The sequence below is a fragment of the Rutidosis leptorrhynchoides genome, chromosome 10 (assembly GCF_046630445.1).
Source record: "Rutidosis leptorrhynchoides isolate AG116_Rl617_1_P2 chromosome 10, CSIRO_AGI_Rlap_v1, whole genome shotgun sequence".
Taxonomy (NCBI): domain Eukaryota; kingdom Viridiplantae; phylum Streptophyta; class Magnoliopsida; order Asterales; family Asteraceae; genus Rutidosis; species Rutidosis leptorrhynchoides.
In genome coordinates this window covers 141,415,156-141,442,232 of record NC_092342.1, presented here as the reverse complement: position 1 = coordinate 141,442,232, position 27,077 = coordinate 141,415,156, and the positions used below count along the sequence as shown (strand labels likewise).

At 29.7% G+C, this 27,077-nt stretch overlaps 3 protein-coding genes and 1 long non-coding RNA gene across 6 annotated transcripts; 1 reads left to right on the top strand and 3 right to left on the bottom strand.

Annotated features, from left to right (window-relative positions):
• Window positions 1-371: 371 nt before the first annotated feature.
• LOC139871911 (uncharacterized) lies at window positions 372-5,202 on the top strand. The gene is made up of 4 exons (XR_011766803.1): window positions 372-1,008; window positions 4,587-4,644; window positions 4,751-4,804; window positions 4,939-5,202. It is a non-coding gene; the product is annotated as an uncharacterized lncRNA (long non-coding RNA).
• On the bottom strand, window positions 1,934-4,096 carry LOC139871909 (protein ALP1-like). 3 transcript variants are annotated; one of them, XM_071859663.1, is made up of 5 exons: window positions 3,748-4,096; window positions 2,918-3,424; window positions 2,776-2,824; window positions 2,596-2,676; window positions 1,934-2,516 (listed from the first exon to the last, which is right to left on the bottom strand). In XM_071859663.1, exons 2-5 carry the CDS (start codon window positions 3,419-3,421, stop codon window positions 2,080-2,082), a joined length of 1,071 nt encoding a protein of 356 aa, XP_071715764.1. In that variant the 5' UTR covers window positions 3,422-3,424; window positions 3,748-4,096; the 3' UTR covers window positions 1,934-2,079. The 3 variants fall into 3 exon arrangements, with proteins under 3 accessions (XP_071715764.1, XP_071715765.1, XP_071715763.1); XM_071859664.1 differs by having other exon boundaries at window positions 2,596-2,824; window positions 2,918-3,076; window positions 3,239-3,424; XM_071859662.1 differs by having other exon boundaries at window positions 2,596-2,824; window positions 3,748-3,812; window positions 3,910-4,096.
• Window positions 5,203-6,862: 1,660 nt separating the features above from the next.
• Window positions 6,863-7,846, bottom strand: LOC139870660 (FAS1 domain-containing protein SELMODRAFT_448915-like). The gene is made up of 2 exons (XM_071858441.1): window positions 7,101-7,846; window positions 6,863-6,947 (listed from the first exon to the last, which is right to left on the bottom strand). The coding sequence occupies exons 1-2, from the start codon at window positions 7,844-7,846 to the stop codon at window positions 6,863-6,865; spliced, it is 831 nt and encodes a 276-aa protein (XP_071714542.1).
• A 1,999-nt stretch (window positions 7,847-9,845) lies between these two features.
• Window positions 9,846-12,776, bottom strand: LOC139872896 (protein arginine N-methyltransferase 2-like). Its single transcript, XM_071860832.1, has 3 exons — window positions 12,490-12,776; window positions 11,147-11,542; window positions 9,846-10,307 (listed from the first exon to the last, which is right to left on the bottom strand). Exons 1-3 carry the CDS (start codon window positions 12,758-12,760, stop codon window positions 9,994-9,996), a joined length of 981 nt encoding a protein of 326 aa, XP_071716933.1. The 5' UTR covers window positions 12,761-12,776; the 3' UTR covers window positions 9,846-9,993.
• Window positions 12,777-27,077: the final 14,301 nt, after the last annotated feature.

Below are 27,077 nucleotides of genomic sequence, written 5' to 3'. Positions count from 1 at the left end.
ACAAAGCCTTAAAATTTGCATTTTAACCTTTTTCATCTTCCATTCAAAAGCTAAAGCAACTGACAAAAGCAACTGAAAAAACACACGCGTGCACCCAACTTCAACTTCCCACAAAATATGGTATCTCTATCTGCTTCAATTGAATTTGAAATTTGACAAACCATTTTAAAACTCAAATTGCACCTACTTCCTTTCCTTTAAAACCCTATTTTGCATCTGCACTTCATCCTCACCTTTCTCATCTCGCCAATTTTATAATTTTTTCATATCGCCATTTCTAGGGGTTTTTCATGTTTTCTCAATGATTAATTTCGTTGATTCCGTAATAAACTGTTTTTCATATTTTGCTTACAGGTATATAATTTCGTTGATTCCGTATTAAACTGTTTTCATTCTCCTCTTTCTCTTTTAATAAGGTATCCCATTCTCTTTTAAGAAACGTAGTGTGACTCTAATAAGTATCGTTGTTTGATCAACTACACGAATGACAATTATTTTTTGTTTCTTGCACTAAAATGTGAAGGGTTTGGCATCAGATTGGTAGTTTAAGAGATATAGTGATTATGGGAACGCACAAAAGGTGTTTGATGAAATGTCTAACATAATTTAGTTTATAAGGTTGAGACTATATTACATGTTTTTGGTATTTATTATAATCCTAGAATATTTTTGCGTGTTTTTATTTGATTTTTCATCACGAAAAATGTTGGTTTAATGGTCGGACCGTCGTTTGATCAAGGTTATCACAACAGGTATCGAATATTTGGATTTTTCGTTGAATTTGTTTACAATTACTATCACACTATCAATCAGCAATTCATTGTAGGTTTGTTAATATTTACGAGTTTTGTAAATTGATTTAATTTATAGATTTATAACATTAAATTGATTCATAATGTTGTATTTTGTAGGTGACTGTAAGTTCAGGATGTTATAATGACATTACTCATATGGATATGGATACTCAAAAAAGATTGATGAAAACACAAATTGATTTGAAAATGTCCGGTATGTATTATTAATTTCGTTTTCTTATTATGATTAATCATGGTTTAAGCAGTTCAGTTCACACAAAAGGTTGAATACATTTCGTTTATAACTTCTACTATTATGATTAATGAATCCACTAAAGGTTGATTCAGGTTCTTTGTTTCTTCTTAATGTAGGCATTGACTTCTTAGTGTATAAAACAGTAAGGTAATAAAATATATTATTTGTTTCTACAATGTTTAACCTTAATCCATTAATATAAAATTTCATCGATGTTCTATGCACGCCAACTGCTTGATGAAATATGTGAATGGAAAAAGTATGTCATTTAGGATTGTTTATGTTTTGATTCATATTGTACTGATTTTTGAACTCAATTTTAACACTTAGTACGCATTTAGACGCAAATTAACCATGTGATATAAGATAATGGAGACAGAGACTTTTAGTAATATTAGTATTTGTTTTCATCGTCCGTTGTTTTTATTTGTGTGTTATAATGATAAGATTCATATATTTTCCCAGTTTGATATATGATGTGTTATTTTGTTACTAACTTTGTATTATATTGTCCTTTAGGTGGCGTTTGGTTCAAGTTTTTTAAATCCTGGGATTTGAAATCCGAGGGATTTGAAATCCTGAGGGATTTAAAATCCTGGGATTTAAAATCCTGTTTACATGTTTGGTTGACAGTTTTTGTACAAAGGATTTCAGAATCAATGACAAAATTACCCTTCACTAATAAAATCTATTGCAACGTTAATGAAATTAAAACTTGCAAGGATTTTGTACCATAACTCCAAATATAATTACTTAAGAGGCAACCACATTTACATTAATTGCAATGAATAAAATTTTATATACGGTGAAATTGATTAATGCACAAATCAAACACTCAACACAAAGCTACTGTAACCACATATCTCAATTCTCAAACAATATCTTACGTGAAAAACAAAAAAATTATTATCATGACATCAAAATAGAACTGCATCTTTCATAATATTAACATCTTTACGCAAAACAACTTCCTTAATATTGAATTAGCTAAGGATTACAACCAAAAGACTAGCTGAACATTTTTACAACTTACATTTCAAACATAGATACTGCTAAATTATCTCTGAATGAAGTCCACTCGTTAGAAGTGCCAACAGAAGTTATATTATTTTCTTGGCCAACTCCAGAGTCTCCGGTACCTGGATCCGTAAGAGGTAAGTCTTCAAATGGATCCCAAGCCATTTCTTGTCTTATGTAGTTGTGTAGGAGACAACATGCCATAATAATTTTAACTTTTAATTCAATGGGATAGTAAGACGTGTCTTTTAAGATTTTCCATCTTCCTTTTAAGATACCAAAACACCTCTCTATAATATTTCTTGCTTGTGAATGTTTCATGTTGTAAAATTCTTTTGCAGTAGTTGGTTGGTAGCCCTCGCGCCACTCATTTAGATGATACCTTTGTCCTCTATAAGGTGCAAGAAAACCCTCTGCATTTGTATATCCCGCATCAACTAAATAATAACCTAAATGCCACTTGGTAAAGTTAATACAATGTAAAAGTATTCTAAATCAGTTGCATTATTTTAAAGTATATATACATACAAGGTCTTGGGACTTTCAATCCATTTGGCCGAAGAAGTGCATCTCGAAGGACTCTACCATCAGCTGATGACCCTTCCCATCCTGCTAAGACATAAATAAATTGCATATCTTGTGAGCACACACCTAAAACATTAGTGGCTATAGTATTCTTTCTTGTTCTATATCGAGGTTTGTCTTTACTTGACACTAAACAATCTACATATGTTCCATCTAAAGCTCCTAAGCAATCCTGAAAATAAAATTACAATGTCACCATGTCACTTAGTCATGTATATTATATACTTCCAACAAACAAATAAACTCCATAAAAGAAGAGTTATACCTTGAACCATTTCCACTTTTCGTCGGTCGAGTTATCGGGAACGGGTTCGGGTTTCTTAAGTAAACATGGATGCAATCTTATCACCGCATTGCAAACTTGAGCAAAATATCTACTAATTGTTTCTCCCGATCGACGAAAGAGACTAATTATGCACCGATTCTTTTCATTATGAGCCATCATGTGAAGAAACATGGCAACTTGTTCATCAACATTCATATTTTTACTTGGTTTTAACCCACCAAATGTTTCAAGCATGTAACATAACTTTTTGAAGCAAACACGAGTCATTCTAATTTGTGCTATGGATCTAATGTCACTTACATAAACGTTATTGTACATTATCGAGTCGCGATCTATATTTGATGATGAGTATTGGATACGTCGTTTATCTCGTATGCGTTTAGCTATGACAACCCAAAGAGAAATAACAAAGAATGCAACGGATGTCATCACTATGTGCCAAAATGCCTTTTTTCGTACTTTACATTTTATAATTCGCGCCATAGTCTGTGAATTAATAAACCAACAAAAATCGTGATATTAGCTATTTTAAAAATACAGATAAATATGTTCTTATCTTACAAAATTACTCCTACAGTGGTATATGACATCAAAACCCTAAAATAAAAATTAGGAATGATGTACATCATACACGCATGTAATAGACTATAAATACAAATGCGTATATACATTAAACTACATTAAATACAATCAATCAAGAAGTAAATTGATAAACCTACAAATCTGATGTCATAACCTTCTACAAAAAGTTCATACGATTAAAAATTGTATTTATATAAAGTATGTTGAAAGTATATAATATGCATTACCTTAGGTAGTAAATGTTCAGTGGACCATTTCTCACATTTGATAGATACGAGTTTAGCTTTTGTGTCTGTGAAACGAGGGAAATAATTGGGGAAAAGTTATGAAGAAGAAAAAAGAAGATATGGTGTTGGTAAAAGAAAAGGGTATTTTTGTCCATTTATGACCTGTGAAACTTCCGTGTAACTTGGGATTTTAAATCCTTCATGTTTATCAAGGATTTGTAAATACCTTAAATGATGGTTTTAAAAATTCTTTTTCTTTAGAAAAACTCTAACCAAACATGGGATTTGGAGGTTTTTGAAATGCAAATCCCCCTAAATCCCTCCAAATCCCTCATACCAAACGGACCCTTAGAGTTTTTATTGAACTTATTTGGGGCCTGAGATCCTTGCAAGAGGTCTCAGGTTCAATTCTTGGGGTGGCCAGGGAAGGGTTGGAAACAGCCAGGGAGTATTCCTGATGGGCTGCGTACACTAGAGTATGGGGTCGGATTACTCGCCTTTCCCGGGTAACCCGAACAGGGAAAACCTTACAACTATTTGGGCATTGTATCTTGATTATTGATACAAGTGTTTTCTATGCTAAATAGTTTTTATGATGTTGATGATGCCCAGAACTTTTAAAACTTGATTGTAGTCCCTAAAAGTACAATTTATGTGCTTTATTACATGTTTAACAATGATATAGGATGAACCAAGAGTAGAATACTACACAATTCAGATGTCCAGTTTATTAGCAGTATTTGATAAAAGTAAGTGTTAATTGAAATGGATTCTGAGTTGGGAATTAACACTTTTTTTTTTTTAATTAGTATGATTTCACTGAATGTTTGTTTTCCCAGATTGACGATACTTTTTTGATGCGACATTTTTCCTTTCCGAGATGAAATACAATTGAAGGTGTGTGGATTCCTGCAATCAAATGTGTTTGATTTTGACTTTTACAAGGTCATACTTAGGTACTTTATGCTGCTGTTGTAGTATGCTTATTGTAGTACTTTCACAGCTTCTGCTGGTGCTATGGTACAAATGCTACCTTGAAGCTCAAAGGTTTTAGAAGGTTGGTTGCGGTTTTGTTTGATTATATTTTTAAGGTCACGCCTTATTTTTCTATGGCGAGCAGAAGAGAATAGGAGGCTATTGTTGTTTAATGCTTCAGCTTCTTGACTGTTATTTTGATGTTGTCTTTTTTAGGAAAGAATTGAAGAGAAGAATGAAAGCTTGTGTTGGAGGATAATGAAAATAGTTTTACAGCAAAAGGAGGATTCTTTACTTATATTATGTGGAGAACTGGAGTAAATACCCATTCATGAACAAATTAGGTGGCCTTGCTGAATGAGGCTACTGCTACTATAAAAAAGTGATTGTAATTGTATTGATTGGCTAGCATCATTTTTGGCCATCCGTATTTGTATGTGTTTCGAAGGTAAATTTTATACATATTGTTGAAAGTGTTTTTGTTAGCGTAAATCGATTCACAACATGCACTTTGGCTACACTCTGTTGACTATATTATCTGGAATCACAAGAGGAATGTTGTAGGTGTATGATGGGCAATCCTCTTTGAGACGCTATTCACTCATAGTTGTTATTGACGTTCGAATATGTTTAGGCAATATCTTTAGTTTCACACAAAATGAAAAATCTTAAATGAAAAATAGTATCATTTTATTATTAGCACATATATAGATATAGATGGAGCTTCGTATTGTGACAAAGGAACTATATTTATGACCATAGATGTACTTTAGTATGCGGATAGTGTAATATAAGTTACGGAGTAATACGTCATATGTGTAATGATTTGTTAATACATATAACTTACATAGTACATATTAGATTTCAAATTACATAGTACATATTAGATTTCAATTCTTATAAATTACATATCAAGTAATCTATTATATTCTTATCAAAGGCTAACTTAATGACATCATTAAGTAACCATTAACCTTCTTTAAAAAAAATCAAAAATAATTAATATTTGAGTTATCATCATTAGATTTAGAAGCATGCTACAATTTTTGAGACTTAAGAAGCATGCTTACCTTCTTGAAAGTTGAAAAGGTGTGTTCCTCCTATTAGTTTTCTCCATCCTTTAAACAACACTCAACTAGGTAAAAGTCATTAAAGAAACTACATGTACTTTAAACATTCAAGTACAACAAATTCATAGTTGTCACTTTTATTGTACTATTATATTACCTACAACTTTCAAAGTTTTTAACATCTGTATTCTAATTAGTTTGTACAAATTCATTTGTAGTTGTTTACACGATGGAATATCAAAAACGTGGCTTTCCACATGCACACATTTGTATCTTTTTGAAATCTACGTGTAACTTTGAAATGGCTGAACTTGACAAGTAATGACCGTGCAACTACAAGGAAGAAGAAGTGTTGATCTTGAGAATGGATGAATTGTTAAGAATGTTTTTCTTTGCTTTGTTAAGTTTTTTATTTTGAGACTGTGGGTTTGAATTGTACTTTTTTAATTTGGTTATTATAACTATTCGCTAAAATATTCATGTTTTCTATTTTTTCAACTTGATCAATTATGCTATGTTATCTACATTCTCATTATATAACATCCAATTTTATGTTAAATAACATTTATCATCTATAAAATATCATTCAACAATTTTTCCTATACAATCCCGTGAAACCACGGGTCCCTTCACTAGTTATTAAGCAAATATCTAAAGTAGCCTCAAGATAAGTAAGCCAAAATAAATACTCGTAGCATTTAGCCATTTACGTATCATAATTTTGTTGGGAAATTACGGCCTCACTAATTCCCAACACCCAGCCTAATGATAACAGTAAATAAATAAGAACAATACACAACACATGATTTAACGTGGAAACTCCAAAACAGGAGAAAAACCACCGGCCCCCAAAGAGAGAAATACACTATATCACAAATTGTTACAATGATATAGACGACTCTCTTAAGCCAACTACACTCTTCAAAATATTTAACTAATACAACTCTCAAACAAGGGTAAGAAAGAAAGAAATAATCAAATTATTGATTGGTGCAATTTGGAAGTAATTCCATAAGCTCCTTTTATAACCAAAGAGATTACTTCCACTCTTTCCATCCACCGATGTGAGACTAAGCAAAAAACATTTCTTTACTAGCCAAAAAATCAACAACACCCTGAGGAGATAAATGAAATTTCAACAACACCGTAGTTTCACTGTTTCAGCAAAATACATGTAAACTTCAAGTTATTTGAGGGACTAATTATGTAACTTCTTCAAACAAACGGCAAACGAACTGCATCTTTCACTTCATTAACAAACAAAATTCGAACTTACAAAAACTCAACTGAATTAAATCCATAACAAACCAAAACAGAATAACAACAAAATGTAACAAAAAGTCACCCTCAGCAGCACCACTAATCGAACTTACAGCTTCTGACACTTGAGTACCACCATCTTCCGCCAGCGGCAACAACTTCTGCGGCGGCGGAGTAACAAAACTGGACGGAATCTTATCGCCAGCATCACCGTACACCACGTAATCGAAAATCCTTTCAACACCATGAACACAAACGACGTCATTAGTATAAAAATCAGGTGATGTGATTAAGGAATCATCAATTGTAAAATTCCCAATTTCATTATTCGTAATCACAATTGTTTTGAATGGTAAGAGTGTTGGAATCTGGGTATGGGTTTGAAATAATTGGAGCTCCGAAAATGTGAAACGCTGTGGGAGAATATGGTAAGGGATTATAGTCATTATAGTCAACGGGTCAAAGTTGAGGGACCCGGTTGCGGTGGCAGTTAAAGTGGTGTTTCTAGGGACAAAAATGGTGGCGGAAGTTGGGATGATTGAGGTTGTCGGAATTAAATAAAGTGGGGATGATGAATTTGTTTGGTTGAAGAGTGTGTTGAGCCAAGAAGTGAAGTCACCGGAACCCATTAAGGCGTCGAGAATGTCTTTGAGTTGTTGTTGTTGAATGACAGTGGATTGCGGTGGTGGAATGGTCGGAGGTTGGGTTGGGGAAGGGTGGTTTGTGGCGGAGATGTGGTGAAGAGTGGTGGTGGCGAAAAGGAGGGAAATGAAAAGTAACAATTTTGAATACATGATGTAAGAAAGTGGTTTCAATTTTTTTTTTATTATATTTTTATTATTATTATTATTTTTTTTTTGAACGGAAGAAAGTGGTTTAATTTGTTGGAAGGAATTTGAATTGGATAGGATTTGTGGTTGGTTATATAGAAATGACGATAATGTGAAGTTTTTAATTGAATTAATTGGTTATGATTATGGGTATCTTGGATTTATGTAATTACCTTAAGTGATTATTGAAGTTAATTATGATGTGTAATTTAAATTTGGTGTTGGTTTGTCTATCAAAAGTATAAAAAGAGATGATGTTTATGTTTGGATTTGCAACGGCTTGTTTTTTACTTTTAATTAGACGATTTGTATCGGCACCAAGTGACGTCGTCACTTGGTAAGGTGGCAAGGAAGAGACGCCGCCTACTCTGGTATCGGGCAGTCACTTGGTCGCTTTTGGGGTGTCCGTTAGAATGAAACGGGTGAAGTAACCCGCGTCTCTCTCTCTCTCTCTTTTTTTTTAATTGATTTAAAAATATTATCTATATCCCCATTTAATACTTAACCCAATTATATTTTAACACATCATCACAATACTCTTAACTAACACAAAAAATTAACACCAACAATACTCCACTCAACAAAGAAACACGTCCTACTCATCCAAAAAGTGCAAAAAGGCAAGTGACACCACAAGTGACACCGCTAACCATTAAAAATGGTCTTAAGAACAAAAGCACTCACACAACACAAGGTAAAAGATAGATACTATTAGACCATTTGTAACGGTTAGCGGTGTCACTTATGGTGTCACTTGCCTTTTTGCACTTTTTGGATGAGTATGACGTGTTTCTTTGTTGAGTGGAGTATTGTTGGTGTTACTTTTTGGTATTAGTTAGGAGTATTGTGATGATGTGTTAAAATATAATTGGGTTAAGTATTAAATGAGGATATAAATAATATTTTTACTTCAATAAAAAAATAAAAAATAAGAAACGGGTGTCACTTACCCCGTCTATTTGTGACAAACGCCAAAGTGACACACCAAGTGACACACCATTACGGGAGGAGGGTGGTGTCACTTTTGACACATGTGCAAAGTGACGGTGTCACTTTACACCATTACAAAATGGTCTTAATGTATAACATTTTAAAAATCAACTAAAACTAAAAACTTTTTGCAAGCGCAGCTTGATCACTACACCAAAAAGCTTTCTTTGTATATTGAATAGTCTGTTATGACCGCATGAGTACATGTTTGTTCTGGAGTTTGACTATGCTTGTAATTTATGATATAATGGAAAATGGAAAAAAAATTAATTCAAAATTATTGATCAGTTAAGTATGTATCAGTTTGTATTTCTTATGTCATTAGGCAAACTGATTTTATATTAAAATCCCAAAGAAACATTCACGAATTGTCAGTCACAATGGTTCCTTTTGTCATAAATTTTGACTTTGTTGAGTGAAAATCTACACTTGATTAGTTAATTTTTCAATAGAAGTCTTGTACTCTTATTTTCCACTGTGTGTTTTGAGATACTATACAATCATTAATCGAAGGTGTATATACAAAGACATTAAAATGGTAAAATCCAAAAACCAAATATACATAACCATCATGCTTTATAGTGTTGTACAATACAACACTATAAATCATGATGATTGTGTACATAACAAAAACGGGTTGTGTAGATACCATCATCCTTCAACCCCTGTTCAGTCCTATTCCTTTAGAATAAATAAATTTTCAGCCATATCAAAAGTAACATATTAAGTGAACCAATACTCACGTATAATAGTTTTACGTTAATCAGACTTGCACCACAAACTTTAAAATTGTCGTATTATGGAAAATGGCTAATCTAACTTTGTCCATAAGGGATTCTCAGAATACATTAAGATGGTTTTATCATTACTTTAATACTTTTGCATCGTTATAATTTGTTACAAGTATAAATGTTCACCAGCTAAATAGACTTAAACTCACGCTTGTACACGCAAGAGGCAGCACAATACTACAAAATAAAATACTAGTAATTCATTTCCATTTCAGTACAAATTAAAACTAAAAGCTCTTCTCATGTATCGTTGGTCAAAGAAATATTGCTGACCAAAACACTTAAAATACAACAATTCAAGTGCTACTAATTTAACAAAAACAAGTAGTATCAATCAGATTCATCCAAAGACTGACAAACAGGAAGATAGTAAGTATCCAACTGCCAATATTTGTGTTTCACACCTTCCCATACCTGTTCTCCCAAACAGTCCTTAACAGGTAACGGTATGAGTTGCGTTGAATACCCCAAACTCTCAAGTTCTAACGATACTAACTGACAATAAACAACGTGAAAAAAGGCGTTGCCTCCACAAAGCCCATTAAAGAACGAATAAATCCCTTCGGGCTTCAATAAAAGAGGAAGGTGCTGGTGGAATTCTCTTAAATCCTCGTAGTATTCCCCATAAGTATCAAAGAAAATACCTACAAATTTCAAACCAAATATTCAATAATTATGATGCTGATTTGTCCCATAGTGACATATTGAGTTATATACTAGCAAAATCCAAGGTTACAAAATTGGTAACTCGTGGAGTACTCGGTCGGGACGTTTTAGGGAGTACTCGGATGTTGACCAAGTTTGACTTTGACCAACTTTCCTAGTAATCCCAAGTTTTGGCCCCGTACCAAGTGTCCCAAGTTTTGTCCAAGTTTAATTAAGTTTGACCAGAGTACTTGCCAACAAGGTTAAAAATTACTCCAAATCAATTTCTTTTGAAAATCAGCTTACTTTATATTGGTGTAAAGTCAAAAACAGAGATGGTACCCGAAAACAGAAATTAGAAAAAACTTGCTTACCTTTTCATGCAATACATATGTTATAAGTTTCAGAAACTATTTTTATGAAAGGAAGCAATGTTGTCAAAGTCGGCCGACATGTGGGGACTAACCTGTCCCAAGTCGCCCAAAAACGCCTTAAAACTCAGTCAACGCTAAAAGTCGGGCTGAGTTGGTCAAAGTCGGCCAAAGTCAAAGTTAGGTCAAAAAATTTTATAATTTTAAAGTTACACTTTTGCCATATATCTATGTTTGAAATATTTATGTACTTATATTTATTTGTAATATATATGTTTCAATTATTTACTACTAAAGTCAACGTTGGTCAACAACCAATTCGTCCCCGACTTGACCAACTCGTCCCTCAACGGTCTCGACTGACTCGCCCCCAAATCACGACTTTTACAACCTTGGAACAAAGTTTACAAGTATAGTGAAATGTATATATGTAACTAAATAAAATGGAAAAAAGAGTAATAATATACCATCATAAGAATCAAGTTGATTAAGAACATCCTGCCATCGACCAAATACAATCTTGACATTTGTCTTGTCACCCCAGCCCGAATCAAGCATCCGTTTATAAACTTCAGGATGAGCCTCAACAATTGTATGTGAATCGACCCCATATTGTTGTATAGCAGTATCCACGAGACCCATTCCAAATCCAATATTTAAAATACTCCCACCTCTTGAACAAACTGCTTTCGCATGAGCTTCCATTAATGGTTTCTCCCACGCCATCATAACCACCTTACTATCAGCATCCATTATCTTATCTTCACTAAAACTAACCCTATCGTTTAAATAATCCTTATCCAAATCACCAACTTTAGTTTCTTTTCTTGCTATTGTACCAAGTATTAATTCAGCTTGTATTCCTATCAATACACATAAGCTTACACGGGTTATTTTCTACTCAAAATGTATGAAATGGGTGATTATGCTATTAATCTTTAGAAGACTATTATTTGCCATGAAAGAATATTATTAAAAGGGAAAAAAACATATCATCCAAAACATATTGATTAAGATATTTAATCTTAATCAGGCCAATTTTCTGTTAAACCCGGGATGAGCATCAATTTTTTTACGAAACTAAACAAAATCTCACAAACAACTATAAACATATTTCACTAAATAATTAGGTACTCCCAAACCTTAGACTTGAACATCTAGAAACAAAAATACATACACATTACATATTATTATACAGTAAGAATGATTATAAATATAAATAATTATAATTATAATTGTAAATTATAAATTATATTATGTATGACAAACAATATGTATATTTGCTCCCTTTTTTTGGGGATTACTTGCTCTTTTAACATATTAAGGATGGAAAATTTGCTCGTTTAACTAACAAAATAGCATGTATATAATATAAAACTTCAATTAAAACAATGAATTTAACTTTACATTAACTGATAAAAATCAAGGGGACATTAGCATTTCTCATGGTGGTTTTTAAAGTTAGAACAACTAAAGCAAGCATTAAATATGAACAAAATCATCAGGTAAATTACAGTTCTGAATCAACAAAATGGTTTAATTGCATGTCAACGAATCTATTAATCGAAGGGTTTGCAGAAACAAAAAAAAAAAAAAAAATTCGCAAAAAAAATTCTTCCTTTTTGAGAAATGTTATTGTATTTCTGCTTGGAATCTGAATTAAGCTCGTTACCAATGCTAATATGTTCGTATAACCTGATTTGCATCCGAATTGATAGTCATGGAAAACTAAGTAATGAGTTGCAGAAGTATTAAAAAAAAAAAAAAAAAAAGTGTTTGGATGATGATTAGAAAAGTGTTGATAATTTACCAGTATTAAGAAGGATGTCGAAGGCGGCTTGGTGACCGGAATGCATGGCGAAGTCTCCAGCGGAGAGATTGGAAGGAGAGAGAGCGTTCCATGGAGCGCCGGCGTCGATTAGGGTTTTGACGATATCGGCGTGGCCAATTTTAGCGGCGAGCATTAGAGGTGTGAAACCGTCTTCATTGAAGTATGTTACGTCAGCTCCGGCATCGATTAGGGATTTTACTCTATCAATCTCACCTTTACCAGCCGCCTCACAGAGTTCATATTCCGCCATTTTTCAGGTTACAACCTGATTTGGTACAACCCAGAGGTATTATAATATATTTTTTCTTTTTTCATACAAACTAGTATTCGAACCTTCACTTCGCGCAAGGAGTTCGGTTTTAAATATATTTTATTGCGTTTAGTTTATAAAATTGTTTCGTGGCTAACGATGATGTCATTGAAATACAACTCGAGTTGAACTAAAAGGTATAACCCATTAGAGATTTTTATGTTATTTTAAATTAATAATATATGTGGATCTCCGCGTTTCCCTATGGAATTTTCGACTTTTAAAAATTTAACGCAGAATCAACATGTATGAAAAGTACCTCAAATATTTAGCGGTTTTTAAAAAACGTCCGTTTTGCGTATAGCTAGTGACAATGTGTTCCTAAAATTATTTCGAGTTTAACGATGGTGTCAGAAAATTTTAACTCGTTGCGAGCGAGAAGATATGACCCGTTGAATATTTGGGTGGAGTTTATTTAAGATTTTTTTATGAAAATGGTTATTTGACAGTTTACCCCTCCCCATTGGGGGGTCGTTTTGAATTTATGAAAAAAGTGTAGGGGGCTTTATCGGTGTAATAAAAGTTAGTTAAAACTAAAACAAAAAAGGTGAAATGACGAAGATACCACTTATTACTATTCACCACTTTTGTGTATTAGATAATATAGTAATATCTGTTTACATAAAGAAAGCACTTCAACGAAACGTCGACGACCACACCACATCAACACGAACAAACAAAGCCTAAAACGAATACGAAACGAGTCAACCCACTAGAACAAGAAAGAACCACATACTCTCAAACTAGGCTCCCAAACAAAAATGAAACCGAACAAAGCACAATAAAAACGAAAAGAAAACGAGAAACACGCCAACGAGAACAACAACAAAACCCAATACGACATAAGTGGTGTATGAGGGAGGTGAAATGTGTGACGACCCGAAAATTTCCGACCAAATTTAAACTTAATCTTATTATAATCTCGACATGATAAGCAAAGTCTGTAATATTGAGTCTCAAAATTTTTTTGAACTATTTTATGAATCCAATTGACCTTTGACTACTTCCGACGATTCACGAACATTTGTTAGTAAATAAAAATATATATATAAATGTATGTATATATAATAAATTGAAATAATAAAACACAAATTAATCATTAGAATTAAATATGTAAAATAATATACAAAATAATAATGTGGTTATTAAAGTAAAGCTATATATATGTATATGATTATTATGATATGTATATTAGAATATAAACATAAAAAGAGTATAAATATTATATGATTAATAATATGTAGTGTTAATATATTAATTATAACTGCAAGTTAAAATACTATTAATGTTATTACTTTTATTAAATTAAATATTGTTAAAAAAATCAATATTAATAATATTATTATATTTAACATATAGATATGAAATTTGAAATGTAAAAATTATCATTATTATTAATAACATTAATACTATTTTAATTAGCATTATTATGAGTATCATTAATAATATTATTATTATCATTTCTATTATGCTTGTCATTATTATTAAAGATTATTAAACTTATCTTTTAATTTAAAATTTTCATTATTAATATTATTATATCAATATTTTCTATTACACTGTATCATTTGATATTATTATTATTAATGATATAATTAATTCTATTATTATTAGTATTAGTATTTTTTTATATTTATAATTATAATTATGATCATTATTATTATTAGAAAATAATACATTTTATTATCATTAACATTAGTAATATTATTATTATCATTTTATTATTATTAGTATCATTATTAATTATTATTATTATTAATATAATTATTATTAGTATTAGTGATAATTATTATTATTTCTAATATTATTATTATTAGTATTTGTATTATTATTAATATTATTAATAAGATAATTATTAATTTATAATATATATACGGATTAATACAAAAATGAAATCAAATCAGTTTCCCATCTCGATCAATACTGTGTTTAATTTTTGTTTCTGTCTACTAATTAGTACGATCGATCATATAAGTAAACAAAATCAGTTGCAATCGACATCAACTTTTATTGATTTAATTTTCTTTCTTTTTCTTCCTGTCTGAGTCATGTCGAGCCAGAATGGCATTATATAAACGATCAAAGTATGTTTCTGATAAATGATTAGAGTAGTATAAGTAGTATTAAATATTTAGGGTTTAATAAATGATTAGGGTTTAGTATTATTTAATAGTGTTTAGGGTTTAGTAAAGTAATGATTAGGTTAAATGATTAGTTAATGATTATTAGGGTTTAATAATTAATGTTTAGGGTTTAGGTAATATTAAGGTTTTAATAAATTAGGGTTTAATAATTAGGGTTAGGTTTAATTAGGGTTTAAGTAATATATATATATATATATATATATATATATATATATATATATATATATATATATATATATATATATATATATATATATATATATATCGTATATATATATACCGTATATATATATACCGTATATATATATGTATATGTATATATATAGTTTTTATTTATTTATTTTTTATATATATATACCGTATATATATGTTTATATATAGTAAAAATATATATATTTTTTTGTACATACATATATATGTAAACCGTATATGTATATATAGTATGTATATATTTGTTTCCTTTTTAAACACTAACATATCTTCTAGCAAATCTCTAGGGTTTTAAGATCAAATCACTTCCTTTTTTTTTATTCGTGTTTATGCATGTATATGTATATATTTTATATTTTTTTTTATATATGAGCAATATGAATGTACATGATCTAGTATGAATGAATATAACATGAATCGAAAAGATAAAACTTAAAAGTTTGGATCCAGGGTTTTACCTTGATGAACAATGATGAAGATTTACTAGAAAAGTTGAAGAAAACTTGAAGATGAAGATCAAAGCTCTCCAAAAATCAAGAACACCTTTGAAGATCCTTGAAGAACGTGAAGAACACGATGAACAACTTGAAGATCACGTGAAGATCTTGAAGATCACTTGAAGATCTTGGTGGTGGGTTTCGGTTTCTTGGCCGAAAATAGGAAAGAGAGAGAGATTTGTAGAATGTTTTGGTACATAGAATGCATTAGCTTAGGCCTCTATTTATAGTTGAGGTTAGAAAATTCTAGAATTAGGGTTTAGGTTAAAGGAACTTAGGGAACAAGTTAGGGTTTAGGGAGGAGTGATATGGGCCGATTTTAGGAGGGTATAATGGGCATTTTACCCCCTTCAATTTTCGGCTAGGGTTTAGGGAAAGGAGGTGGAACCTTTTTCACTTTAGTCCTTGTACTTTTGGTTGTTTAAAATGGCTCCTTAATTGTTCCAAATTAATTATTTAAACACCTTAGGTTTTGAGTTATTACTTTTTGTACCCCAAATTTGTAAGAACATTTTTTATTACATCTTTTATTAGTTGTCATTTGTTGCACAAAGTTTTTTAGTGCGTTTTATATATATTTTTTTTAAAGTTGATAATTAAGGATCAAAGTTAACTCATTAAGTTTTAATTATTCTTTTGGGCAAAATTGTAATGACCCGGAAATTTCCGATCAAATTTAAACTTTAATCTTTATATGTATCCGACATGATAAGGAAAGCTTGTGTTATTGAGTCTTGAAAATTTTGGAACTATGTTCATATATTTAATTTACCCTTCGACTGTTCTTGACGATTCACGAACAATTACTTGTAAATAAATATGTATATAGTTATTATATATATATATATATATATATATATATATATATATATATATATATATATATATATATATATATATATATAATAAAAAAAAATAATAATCGAAATATAATATACGATGTAATAAACACTATTCTTAATTGATGATTATATGTATAGTGTAATATATTAAAATGTATTTATGTTATTATATATATGTATATACATTATATAATTATTAAATAATGCATGACTATAAATTGTAATAATAAAATATGTAATTATTAGTTATCATATTAAATTTGTTATTATCACTTTCTTTGTTACTAAAATAAATATCAGTATTATTAATATTAAGTATCTTAAAATAAGTTGATACATTTAATTTGTTATAATTATTAATATTATTGTCATTATCATTAATATTATGGTTATTTTTATTATTAATAATATTAGTATATTTTTAGTAGTATTAATAAAATTATCGACATATATATATATATATATATATATATATATATATATATATATATATATATATATATATATATATATATATATATATATATATATATATATATATATATATATATATATATATATATATATATATATATATATATATATTAGTTAATAATATTAATTAAAAGTGAGACATAAAAGTCATAGGAATCGTACAAGTTGGTTACCAATCTCAATCCGTTTTTTTTTATTTTGTTTGTATCTCCTGATTAAATCTTTGTTGTCTTCCACTAAACAATATGTAACAGCTATCTTTGGAGACTTATTCGATTAGAACAAACCATCACTCCCTTTCTGCTTTTGGTACATGTTGTTATACTACCTGTCCCTATCTATCTTTAACTAATTGTACCTATCTATATTATCGATATCAACATGTACATATCGATTACATAGTAAAAACACAAAAACAATCACCCTTGCTTTACCCTAAACATATACATAGGCATATATCCTCATACACTAACAAACCCACTGCAGTATTCGATTAACTATTTTTCTACTCAATCTACATCACTACATTGCCACCTTTCCACCACAACATGATCATAAACCACCACCATAAATGCTACCAAACTAGCTCACTCCTTGTTAATCCTGCCCGATAAAACCCATCACAAGAACCCTCGAAGAGTGCTGCAACTGGGTCGCTACTGTACCTGTTCGGCCAGCAACAGAAACGAGACCTAAAACTACCACTCTAATCACCTCCTTCGCCCTTGTGTTTCTATTTCTAGAATGATTACCACCGTTGAAGACCCACACCATTGATAAAACACCAACGACTATCATTTATTCATTTTATGGCATGAACAACGTCACCCAACCTTGAACCAACCCCTAACCCCTTACACCACCGTATTTTATTTCTGTTTTGCAGATCACCACGACCCACCTGCATCATCATCAAACTGCAATCACCAACATCTCTTACCCTTTATTCTCTCATCCTCTCCATCTCTCATATTTTTTTCTTGTTTCTTTTTCTGATTATAACCACACCAATGAATCACCATTACCACCCCCTCTATCGACTACCATCACGACAACCATCTTCCAACACCACTTATGTATTCGATTTCTATTTCTATCGCTACTGTATAACAGCTTCTACTATTTGGTTCTGTTATATTATGCAAACATCACCAACACCATCTAAACCGGTAGATACTGTAGCTGCAGTTGCTATTAACGGGTTCTGTTGGAAGTTAAAACGCGAAGGATGATGATGATAATTACGAGTTTAATGTATGGTGATGATGAGGTGTCTCTGTTGCGGTTCGATTTAAAAAGTGTGTTGTGCAATGAAGATGATGCACGATATTGATAATGATATGATAATGGTGTATGAGCTGGAAAGTTATGTCTGCTACATGATTGATAAAGTCGTTCCAGCTATTTTTTTTATAAATACCGAAACCTTTTGATACATATTATTGGACTATGCAACTGAATGATACGTTTGGGCTTAGAAACTTGGGCCTCGGTTTATAGTCCATCGATTGGGGTCTATGTGAAGAAATACAGAAATTATGGGTTATAAATTTAAGTTTGTGTTTTAAAACAGAAAGAAAACAGACGGATTAGTGGTTAATGGTGTTTGTGTGTGTGCGAGAGGTCGGGGGTTCGAGTCCCTAATGGAGCATATTTTTTTTACAGCCTTTTCATTTAAGGTAGTTCATTTTTTTTATTTATCATTTCATTTATTGTTATTATTATTATTGTTATAATTATTAGTATTATTAATTAACACTTATCATTATTATTATGATTATGGTAAGTAAATTGTTACCAATGTTATTATTACTAATATTATTATTACAAAGTATTAGTATTTAAGATTATTATTATTATTATTATTATAACCTTAGTTACAGCTACGATTATTATTAGTGTTATTATTATTAATTATTATTATTAGTACTTGTATCAAAATTATTATTATTATTATTATTATTAAGTAGTGGTATTGTTATTATTAGTTATTATTATTATGACTACAATTCCAATTATAAATAATATTAATATCATTACCATTTTGTTACCAAGTAACATCGCTAAATATTATTAGGGTTATTATTATTATTATTAGTAATATTGATATAGGTATTACTATGATTAGGATATCATTATTATTATTATTATCATTAAGTATAAGAATTATTATTATTAGTATTATATGTACTATGAAAATGATTAACCTTAAAACTTATTTATGATTTAATTAAATTATTAATATCATTATTATTATTATTATTATTATTATTATTATTATTATTATTATTATTATTATTATTATTATTATTATTATTATTATTATTATTATTATTATTATTAATAATATTATCATTATTACCAAAAGATACAACTTCTTATTTATTATTATTTTATCAAATAACTACTAGTTATATAAAACTATACTTAATACATATAACATAACTATATAATACATAAAATGAATATATCTAGGAAACATATAAGTTATTAATATAAGAATGATATCACTAATAAATATATATAAATCTATTCGATTACGATGATGTGTATTAACAAATATCCAAATGATTTAGGTTCGTGAATCCGAGGCCAACCCTGCATTGTTCAGTTGTTCAATATATTCATATTTATTTTTACTACAAAATACAGTATGGTGAGTTTCATTTGCTCCCCTTTTACTCTTTACATTTTTGGGGCTGAGAATACATGCAAATGTTTTATTAACTGTTTTACAATAATTATATGCGTGAGTTTCATTTGCTCCCCTTTTACTCTTTACATTTTTGGGGCTGAGAATACATGCAAATATTTTATTAACTGTTTTACAATAATTATATGCGTGAGTTTCATTTGCTCCCTTTTTAAATGCTTTTGCTATATATATTTTTGAGACTGAGAATACATGCGCTGCTTTATAAATGTTTTACGAAATAGACACAAGTACGTGAAACTACATTCTATGGTTGAATTATCGAAATCGAATATGCCCCTTTTTATTAAGTCTGGTAATCTAAGAATTAGGGAACAGACACCCTAATTGACGCGAACTCTAAAGATAGATCTATTGGGCCTAACGAACCCCATCCAAAGTACCAGATGCTTTAGTACTTCGAAATTTATATCATGTCCGAAGGAGGATCCCGGAATGATGGGGATATTCATATATGCATTTTGTTAATGTCGGTTACCAGGTGTTCAATCCATATGAATGATTATTTTTGTCTCTATGCATGGGACGTATGATTATGAGAAATGGAAGTATGAAATCTTGTGGTCTATTAAAATTATGAAATAATTATTTATGTTAAACTAATGAACTCACCAATCTTTTGGTTGACACTTTAAAGCATGTTTATTCTCAGGTACGAAAGAAATCTTCCGCTGTGTATTTGCTCATCTTAGAGATATTACTTGGGGTCATTCATGACATATTTCAAAAAACGTTGCATTCGAGTCGTTGAGTTCATCAAGATTATTATTAAGTCTATTATAGTAAGATATATTACGAAATGGTATAAATGTTGTCAACTTTCGATGTAATGAAAGATTGTCTTTTCAAAAACGAATGCAATGTTTGTAAAATGTATCATATAGAGGTCAAATACCTCGCAAAATAATCAACTGTTGTGAATCGTTTATAATCGATATGGACTTCGTCCGGATGGATTAGGACGGGTCGCTTCAAAAATAAATGATGAAAGGATATATAAATGTTGAAAATTTGAGGGTCGTTATAGAAATCTCGCAGCAGGTCTACATCAACAGTTATATGTATACATATAACCTTTATCTCTTAGAATTATGATCTTTCATTCTGAAATTCCGAAAAGCACCCAGGCTATGAACCAATACTTCAAAGTTTGATAAAGCTGAATGAAGCAGCAGAAACTGCAGACAATCGTACAAAGTTTGATGATAAAGAACAGTATGTTGGTAAAGCTCAGAAAAGTTGGAATACTGAAAAATGAATTGAGCAAACCATGAAGGAGACTATTAACAAATCATAAGGACTAAACTTGTACATAAAGAATTCAGATGATTCTATTTCTGATGAAATCTTTAGCGAATACCTTGTTCCATAATTGTTCTAAATCATTGTGAATGAAATTCTTCATCACATTTTGATTGTAGAATTATAAAATATCAGCGAATCTTTCGTTATAAATATCCTCGATATTTTTGAAGATATTTTCATAACTATTCTTAGTTGAAATCATTTATCTTTTCGCGATATCAGTGTTACATCAGAAAGGAAACTATTTTAGTTTTTAGATTCTGAAAAATTCAAATTTAAAGTATGAATGTGTTTGAAGTAGTGTTGGAAATTGATGCATGAGTTAGTATAATATAATGACACTTGATCACCGTGATTATATTACAGTAAGTCATGCTGAGTTTCTAATGGAATGTGATGATTTACAGATTATAACGTCATCATGTGCCACGTTACATGACTCTTACATTCTAAATAATCTCCAAACATATTAAGATCATATCTTCTTGATAAATCTATTTTTTGGGATATTCTGGTAATTTGACAAATCAAGATCGTGTCATTACAATTTCCTTCTTAGAACATTAACTATGTTCATTCTGAATTTCATATCTACAAATTCTGGCCCATTATTCGCTTGACTTTGAGTCGAGAAGAAAATAAAAAGGCAAAGAGCTCCGAATTATAAGAGAAAGTATAAAGCCCGACAATAACACGAAGTTTACAAACCATGGATATTAATGAGAAAAGCAAGATAAAGATATGAGAGATTGGAAAGACAATAATCCCTAAGGCATAATAGAAGAAAACAGATTCCTCTGGAGGCAATTGAAAGAGAAGGATTATTATTGACATGACCAGAATAATGCTCAGAATTAAAACTGGAGTACGCATTTACACAATTCTTGGAAGAATAGATTAAGAAAGAAGTTATAAGGGTGATGAAAATGAAGGAAATGGAAGAGGTTTATTTATAGCGAAATATCCGACAGAGCAATCAAAAAAAATTATCGCATTTAATTAAAAAGGATTCTAATTTTCTTAAATCCCGAAGAATCAGATCTTATAGATTTCCAAAGATTTTTCTAAATTCCTTGAATTCCGGAAATCCACTGTGACTACGTCAAAAAGTTAGATCTCTATCTCAATCTTTTGTGACAACTTCACTCGTAAGCATCACATAATCGAATCGTTTTATCTATATTAATCAATAATGATTAAACTCTATTTATCAACTCATATTCGTCATGAAGACATTCTTATTGTTAACCATGACAACCACAAACAAATTTCGGGACGAAATTTCTCTAACGGGTAGGTACTGTGACGACCCAGAAATTTTTGACCAAATTTAAACTTAATCTTATTATGATCTCGACATGATAAGCAAAGTCTATAATATTGAGTCTCAAAAATTTTTTGAACTATTTTATGAATCCAATTGACCTTTGACTACTTCCGACGATTCACGAACATTTGTTAGTAAATATATATATATATATATATATATATATATATATATATATATATATATATATATATATATATATATATATATATATATAAATGTATGTATATATAATAAATTGAAATAATAAAACATAAATTAATCATTAGAATTAAATATATAAAATATTATACAAAATAATAATGTGGTTATTAAAGTAAAGCTATATATATATATATATATATATTAGAATATAAACATAAAAAGAGTATAAATATTATATGATTAATAATATGTAGTGTTAATATATTAATTATAACGGCAAGTTAAATACTATTAATGTTATTACTTTTATTAAATTAAATATTGTTAGAAAAATAAATATTAATAATATTATTATATTTAACATATAGATATGAAATTTGATATGTAAAAATTATCATTATTATTAATAACATTAATACTATTTTAATTAGCATTATTATGAGTATCATTAATAATATTATTATTATCATTTCTATTATGCTTGTCATTATTATTAAAGATTATTAAACTTATCTTTTAATTTAAAATTTTCATTATTAATATTATTATATCAATATTTTCTATTACACTGTATCATTTGATATTATTATTATTAATGATATAATTAATTCTATTATTATTAGTATTAGTATTTTTATATATTTATAATTATAATTATGATCATTATTATTATTAGAAAATAATACATTTTATTATCATTAACATTAGTAACATTATTATTATCATTTGTTATTATTAGTATCATTATTAATTATATTATTATTATTAATATAATTATTATTAGTATTAGTGATAATTATTATTATTTCTATTATTATTATTATTATTATTATTATTATTATTATTATTAGTATTTGTATTATTATTAATATTATTAATAATATAATTATTAATTTATAATATATATACGGATTAATACAAAAATGGAATCAAATCAATTTCCCATCTCGATCAATACTGTGTTTAATTTTTGTTTCTGTCTACTAATTGGTACGATCGATCATATAAGTAAAAAAATCAGTTGCAATCGACATCAACTTTTACTGATTTAATTTTCTTTCTTTTTCTTCCTGTCTGAGTCATGTCGAGCCAGAATGGCATTATATAAACGATCAAAGTATGTTTCTAATAAAAATGATTCAAGTCTTTCATCATCATAATCAATTACAAACCCTTTAGCTTTTTATTTGATGAATTAAAACTGAAATTATAAGAAAACCCAGGTAGTCCCCTGTTCTTGGCTCATTTATTCCAAATCCCGATTTAGTATTGTTTTTCAAAATCTAATAATGCAGTTTTGTTAGAATTTCTTTACTTAATCTATCTACAAAATCTTTGTTTCCAAATCTTGATATCGAATTCAAATTTCCGAGTCAAAGTTTCAAATTCAAAAGTCAAAGATAGTGTTCATCGTAAAATTTGAACTCAATTTAATGTTTCAGGTGCAATTGAGGATACAGAAAGTTTCCAAAATCAATTTAGAATATATTTCATGTAGGAATTACTACCCAAAACAGTCTTAAATTCAAATTTCGATTTGAAGTTCATATTGTTCTTGACTGGGATTAACAATAGTTTGAAATTGAATAAATTTTCAAAATCTAAAAATGAAATCGTGTCCACTTAAACTATCTGGAAAGTTTGAGCTTCCAATTCTTCCTAACAAATTCCAATTTTGAAGTCAAAGTTTGATTTGAAAAAGTCTACCGAATTGTTCTTCATGAAATTCGAGTTCTAGTCAATATTTCAGGATCAGTTGATGATTCTAATGTATTCTAATGATATTTTAAAAGATATTTCATGAAGGGATTAGGGTGTCAAAATGTCCTAATTTTGAAATCAATAATTGAGTTTATATTTTTATTTTTTTACGAACACAGCAACTGTCATTTTAATTTTTTTTTTGTGTCTGTAAGATTATGTTACTCAGTATTTGTCATTCCTATTTCAATAAACGAACCTAAATCATTAGTTAATTGATGGTCATGTCTGGTTTACATTCCATTCGATTATGGTATGAAAAAGAGGAAGCAAATTGATAATGTATAAAAGAAATTAAAACTGTGTCATAATAGAAAAGTTGAGACAGATGGTTGGTAAAGGGTGTTGACGGGTTATCGAGTGGTCGTGGGTTCGAGTCCCAGCTTGGACGGTTTATTATATTTTTTGAGCCTATAAAGGTTCGTGAATCCGAGGCCAACCTAGCAATGTTCAGTATCGTCGTATGAATATTTTTACTAAAAAAATATTGTATTGTGAGTTTCATTTGCTCCATTTTTAAATGCTTTTTCAATATATATTTTTGGGACTGAGAATACATGCGCTTTTACGAATGTTTTACGAAATAGACACAAGTAATCGAAACTACATTCTATGGTTGCATTATCGAACCGAATATGCCCGTTTTTAGCTTTGTAACCTAAGAATTGGTGTTTATTATAATTGCCACCAATTGACGCGAAGATAGATCTATTTGGCCCAACAAGCCTCATCCGAGTTACTGATGCTTTAGTACTTCGATTTATCATGTCCGATGAGAGTCCCGGAATGATGGGGATATTCTATATGCATCCTGTTAAGGTCGGTTACTAGGTGTTCAATCCATATGAATGATTTTTATGCAGATGCATGATGTTTATGAGAAATGAAATGAAAATCTTGTGGTCTATTAAATTAATGGAAATGATTATTTATGATAAACTAATGAACTCACCAACCTTTTGGTTGACACTTGAAAGCATGTTTATTCTTAGGTATTAAAGAAATCTTCCGCTGTGCATTTGCTCATTTTAAAGATATTACTTGGAGTCATTCATGGCATATTTCAAAAGACGTTGCATTCAAGTCGTTGAATTCAATAAAGATTATTATTAAGTAAATGGCAGATTAGGTCATTTACAGTTTAGATATTATGAAATGGTATGCATGTCTGTCAACTTTCGATGTAATGAAAGTTTGTCTTTTAAAAACGAATGCAATGTTTGTAAAATGTATCATGTAGAGGTCAAATACCTCGCAATGAAATCAACTATTGTGAATCGTTTATAATCAGTATGAACGAGTCCTTTCAAAATGTAGACAATTCTTCCCATATTCGAGAATAAAGAAAAGTCATTTCTCCACCCAGAGTGAAAACACTCTCAAAAGTTGAGAAAGTCATCCCTCTCTCTATTCGACGGATAGAAATATTGTTTCCGAGTGGACCTCCGGCCAATAAGTAGGAAAATATTTTTAAACAAATTAAATTAAAAATAAAAATGAGACGCCATTAAAATGGTAAAGTCAAGTTTTCATGGGTTTTAAATCATGCATGAAATTTAATTTAGCCTCTAAGAGTCAGTCAAATCGCCAATAAATCGACGCTTGCCAACGAGAACATACATACATATCATGATCACTAGTGTTCAAACAACTAACCACTACCCAACATACATATATTTGACCAAAGTCAACACATCTAAAATAAAGTCAAACATTACACACTTGCAAAATAACAAAATTTTAACCGCTACATAGTATCATACAAAGTTTCACCAATTATTCACTAAACATATCATGATCATACAAACAATTAGTCATATCTCATATCACAATAATCATGGCATCATGTAAAGTTCCTGATCAAAGCATCATACAATAAGCTTTCTAAAAAGTCCTATAATAGTATCTAACCATTCACAAAACTCAAGTTATAGTCAAGTTTCCCGACGTTGTTTTCTGTACGCATAGTCAAAGAAAAATATTTATAATTGAATCATAAAAATTCAAAACAATACCAATTCAGTTAGAGGATTTAATAACAAGTTAAGCTACCTTTGGTATAGATTTGAAAAGAATTGGTTTAGACAGTTTGTACAATTTATTCGTTAAAGTTGAAAGTAGCAGTTTTGACAACAATGGAGAATCACGTTGCACATAACAACTCAAATCATGTTACCGTCAATTAGAGTACCTTCCTAAATATGTTATAAAACAATTCCCATAAGATCATACAATTCTAACTTATCAACTTTCCACAATCACAAAACAAATGAGCAAAGGTCAAATCAGTTTTTCAAATCACATGTTATAACCATAACTTATGATCTGTAAAACGAAATCGTGCAATATCTAAATCAAAAACTATTTTCTTTTTGAAAGGAATACATTATAAACATATTATGACCTGGTTCTAAATCATACATCTTCAGAATAGCAAGAACAAACACGAATGTTATACCGAAATCTACTCATGCATAACTTTTGATCCATTTATCGAAATCACGCCTAATCTATATGAAAAATTTACTATTTTTCGAGAGAAATTCAAATATGTACATATCATAATCAGATTATGTAGCATCCCAAATTCTCAGATTTTAAAGTTATAAATGGTTTAACAAGTGAAGTGTATTTTATAAATATACTAGTGTGTAATGCTCGTGCGTTGCACGTCATAGAGCGTTCATTGTCGGTACAGCGCGTTGCATGTCATTGAGTGTACATTGTCAATACATGGTGAGCTGATATTCTATGATTTAAACAATAATAAAAGCTAAGAGTGGACATCAATGCAAGTGTCGCTGAATGTTTTTTATATAGCAACCAAATGAGTTAAAAAT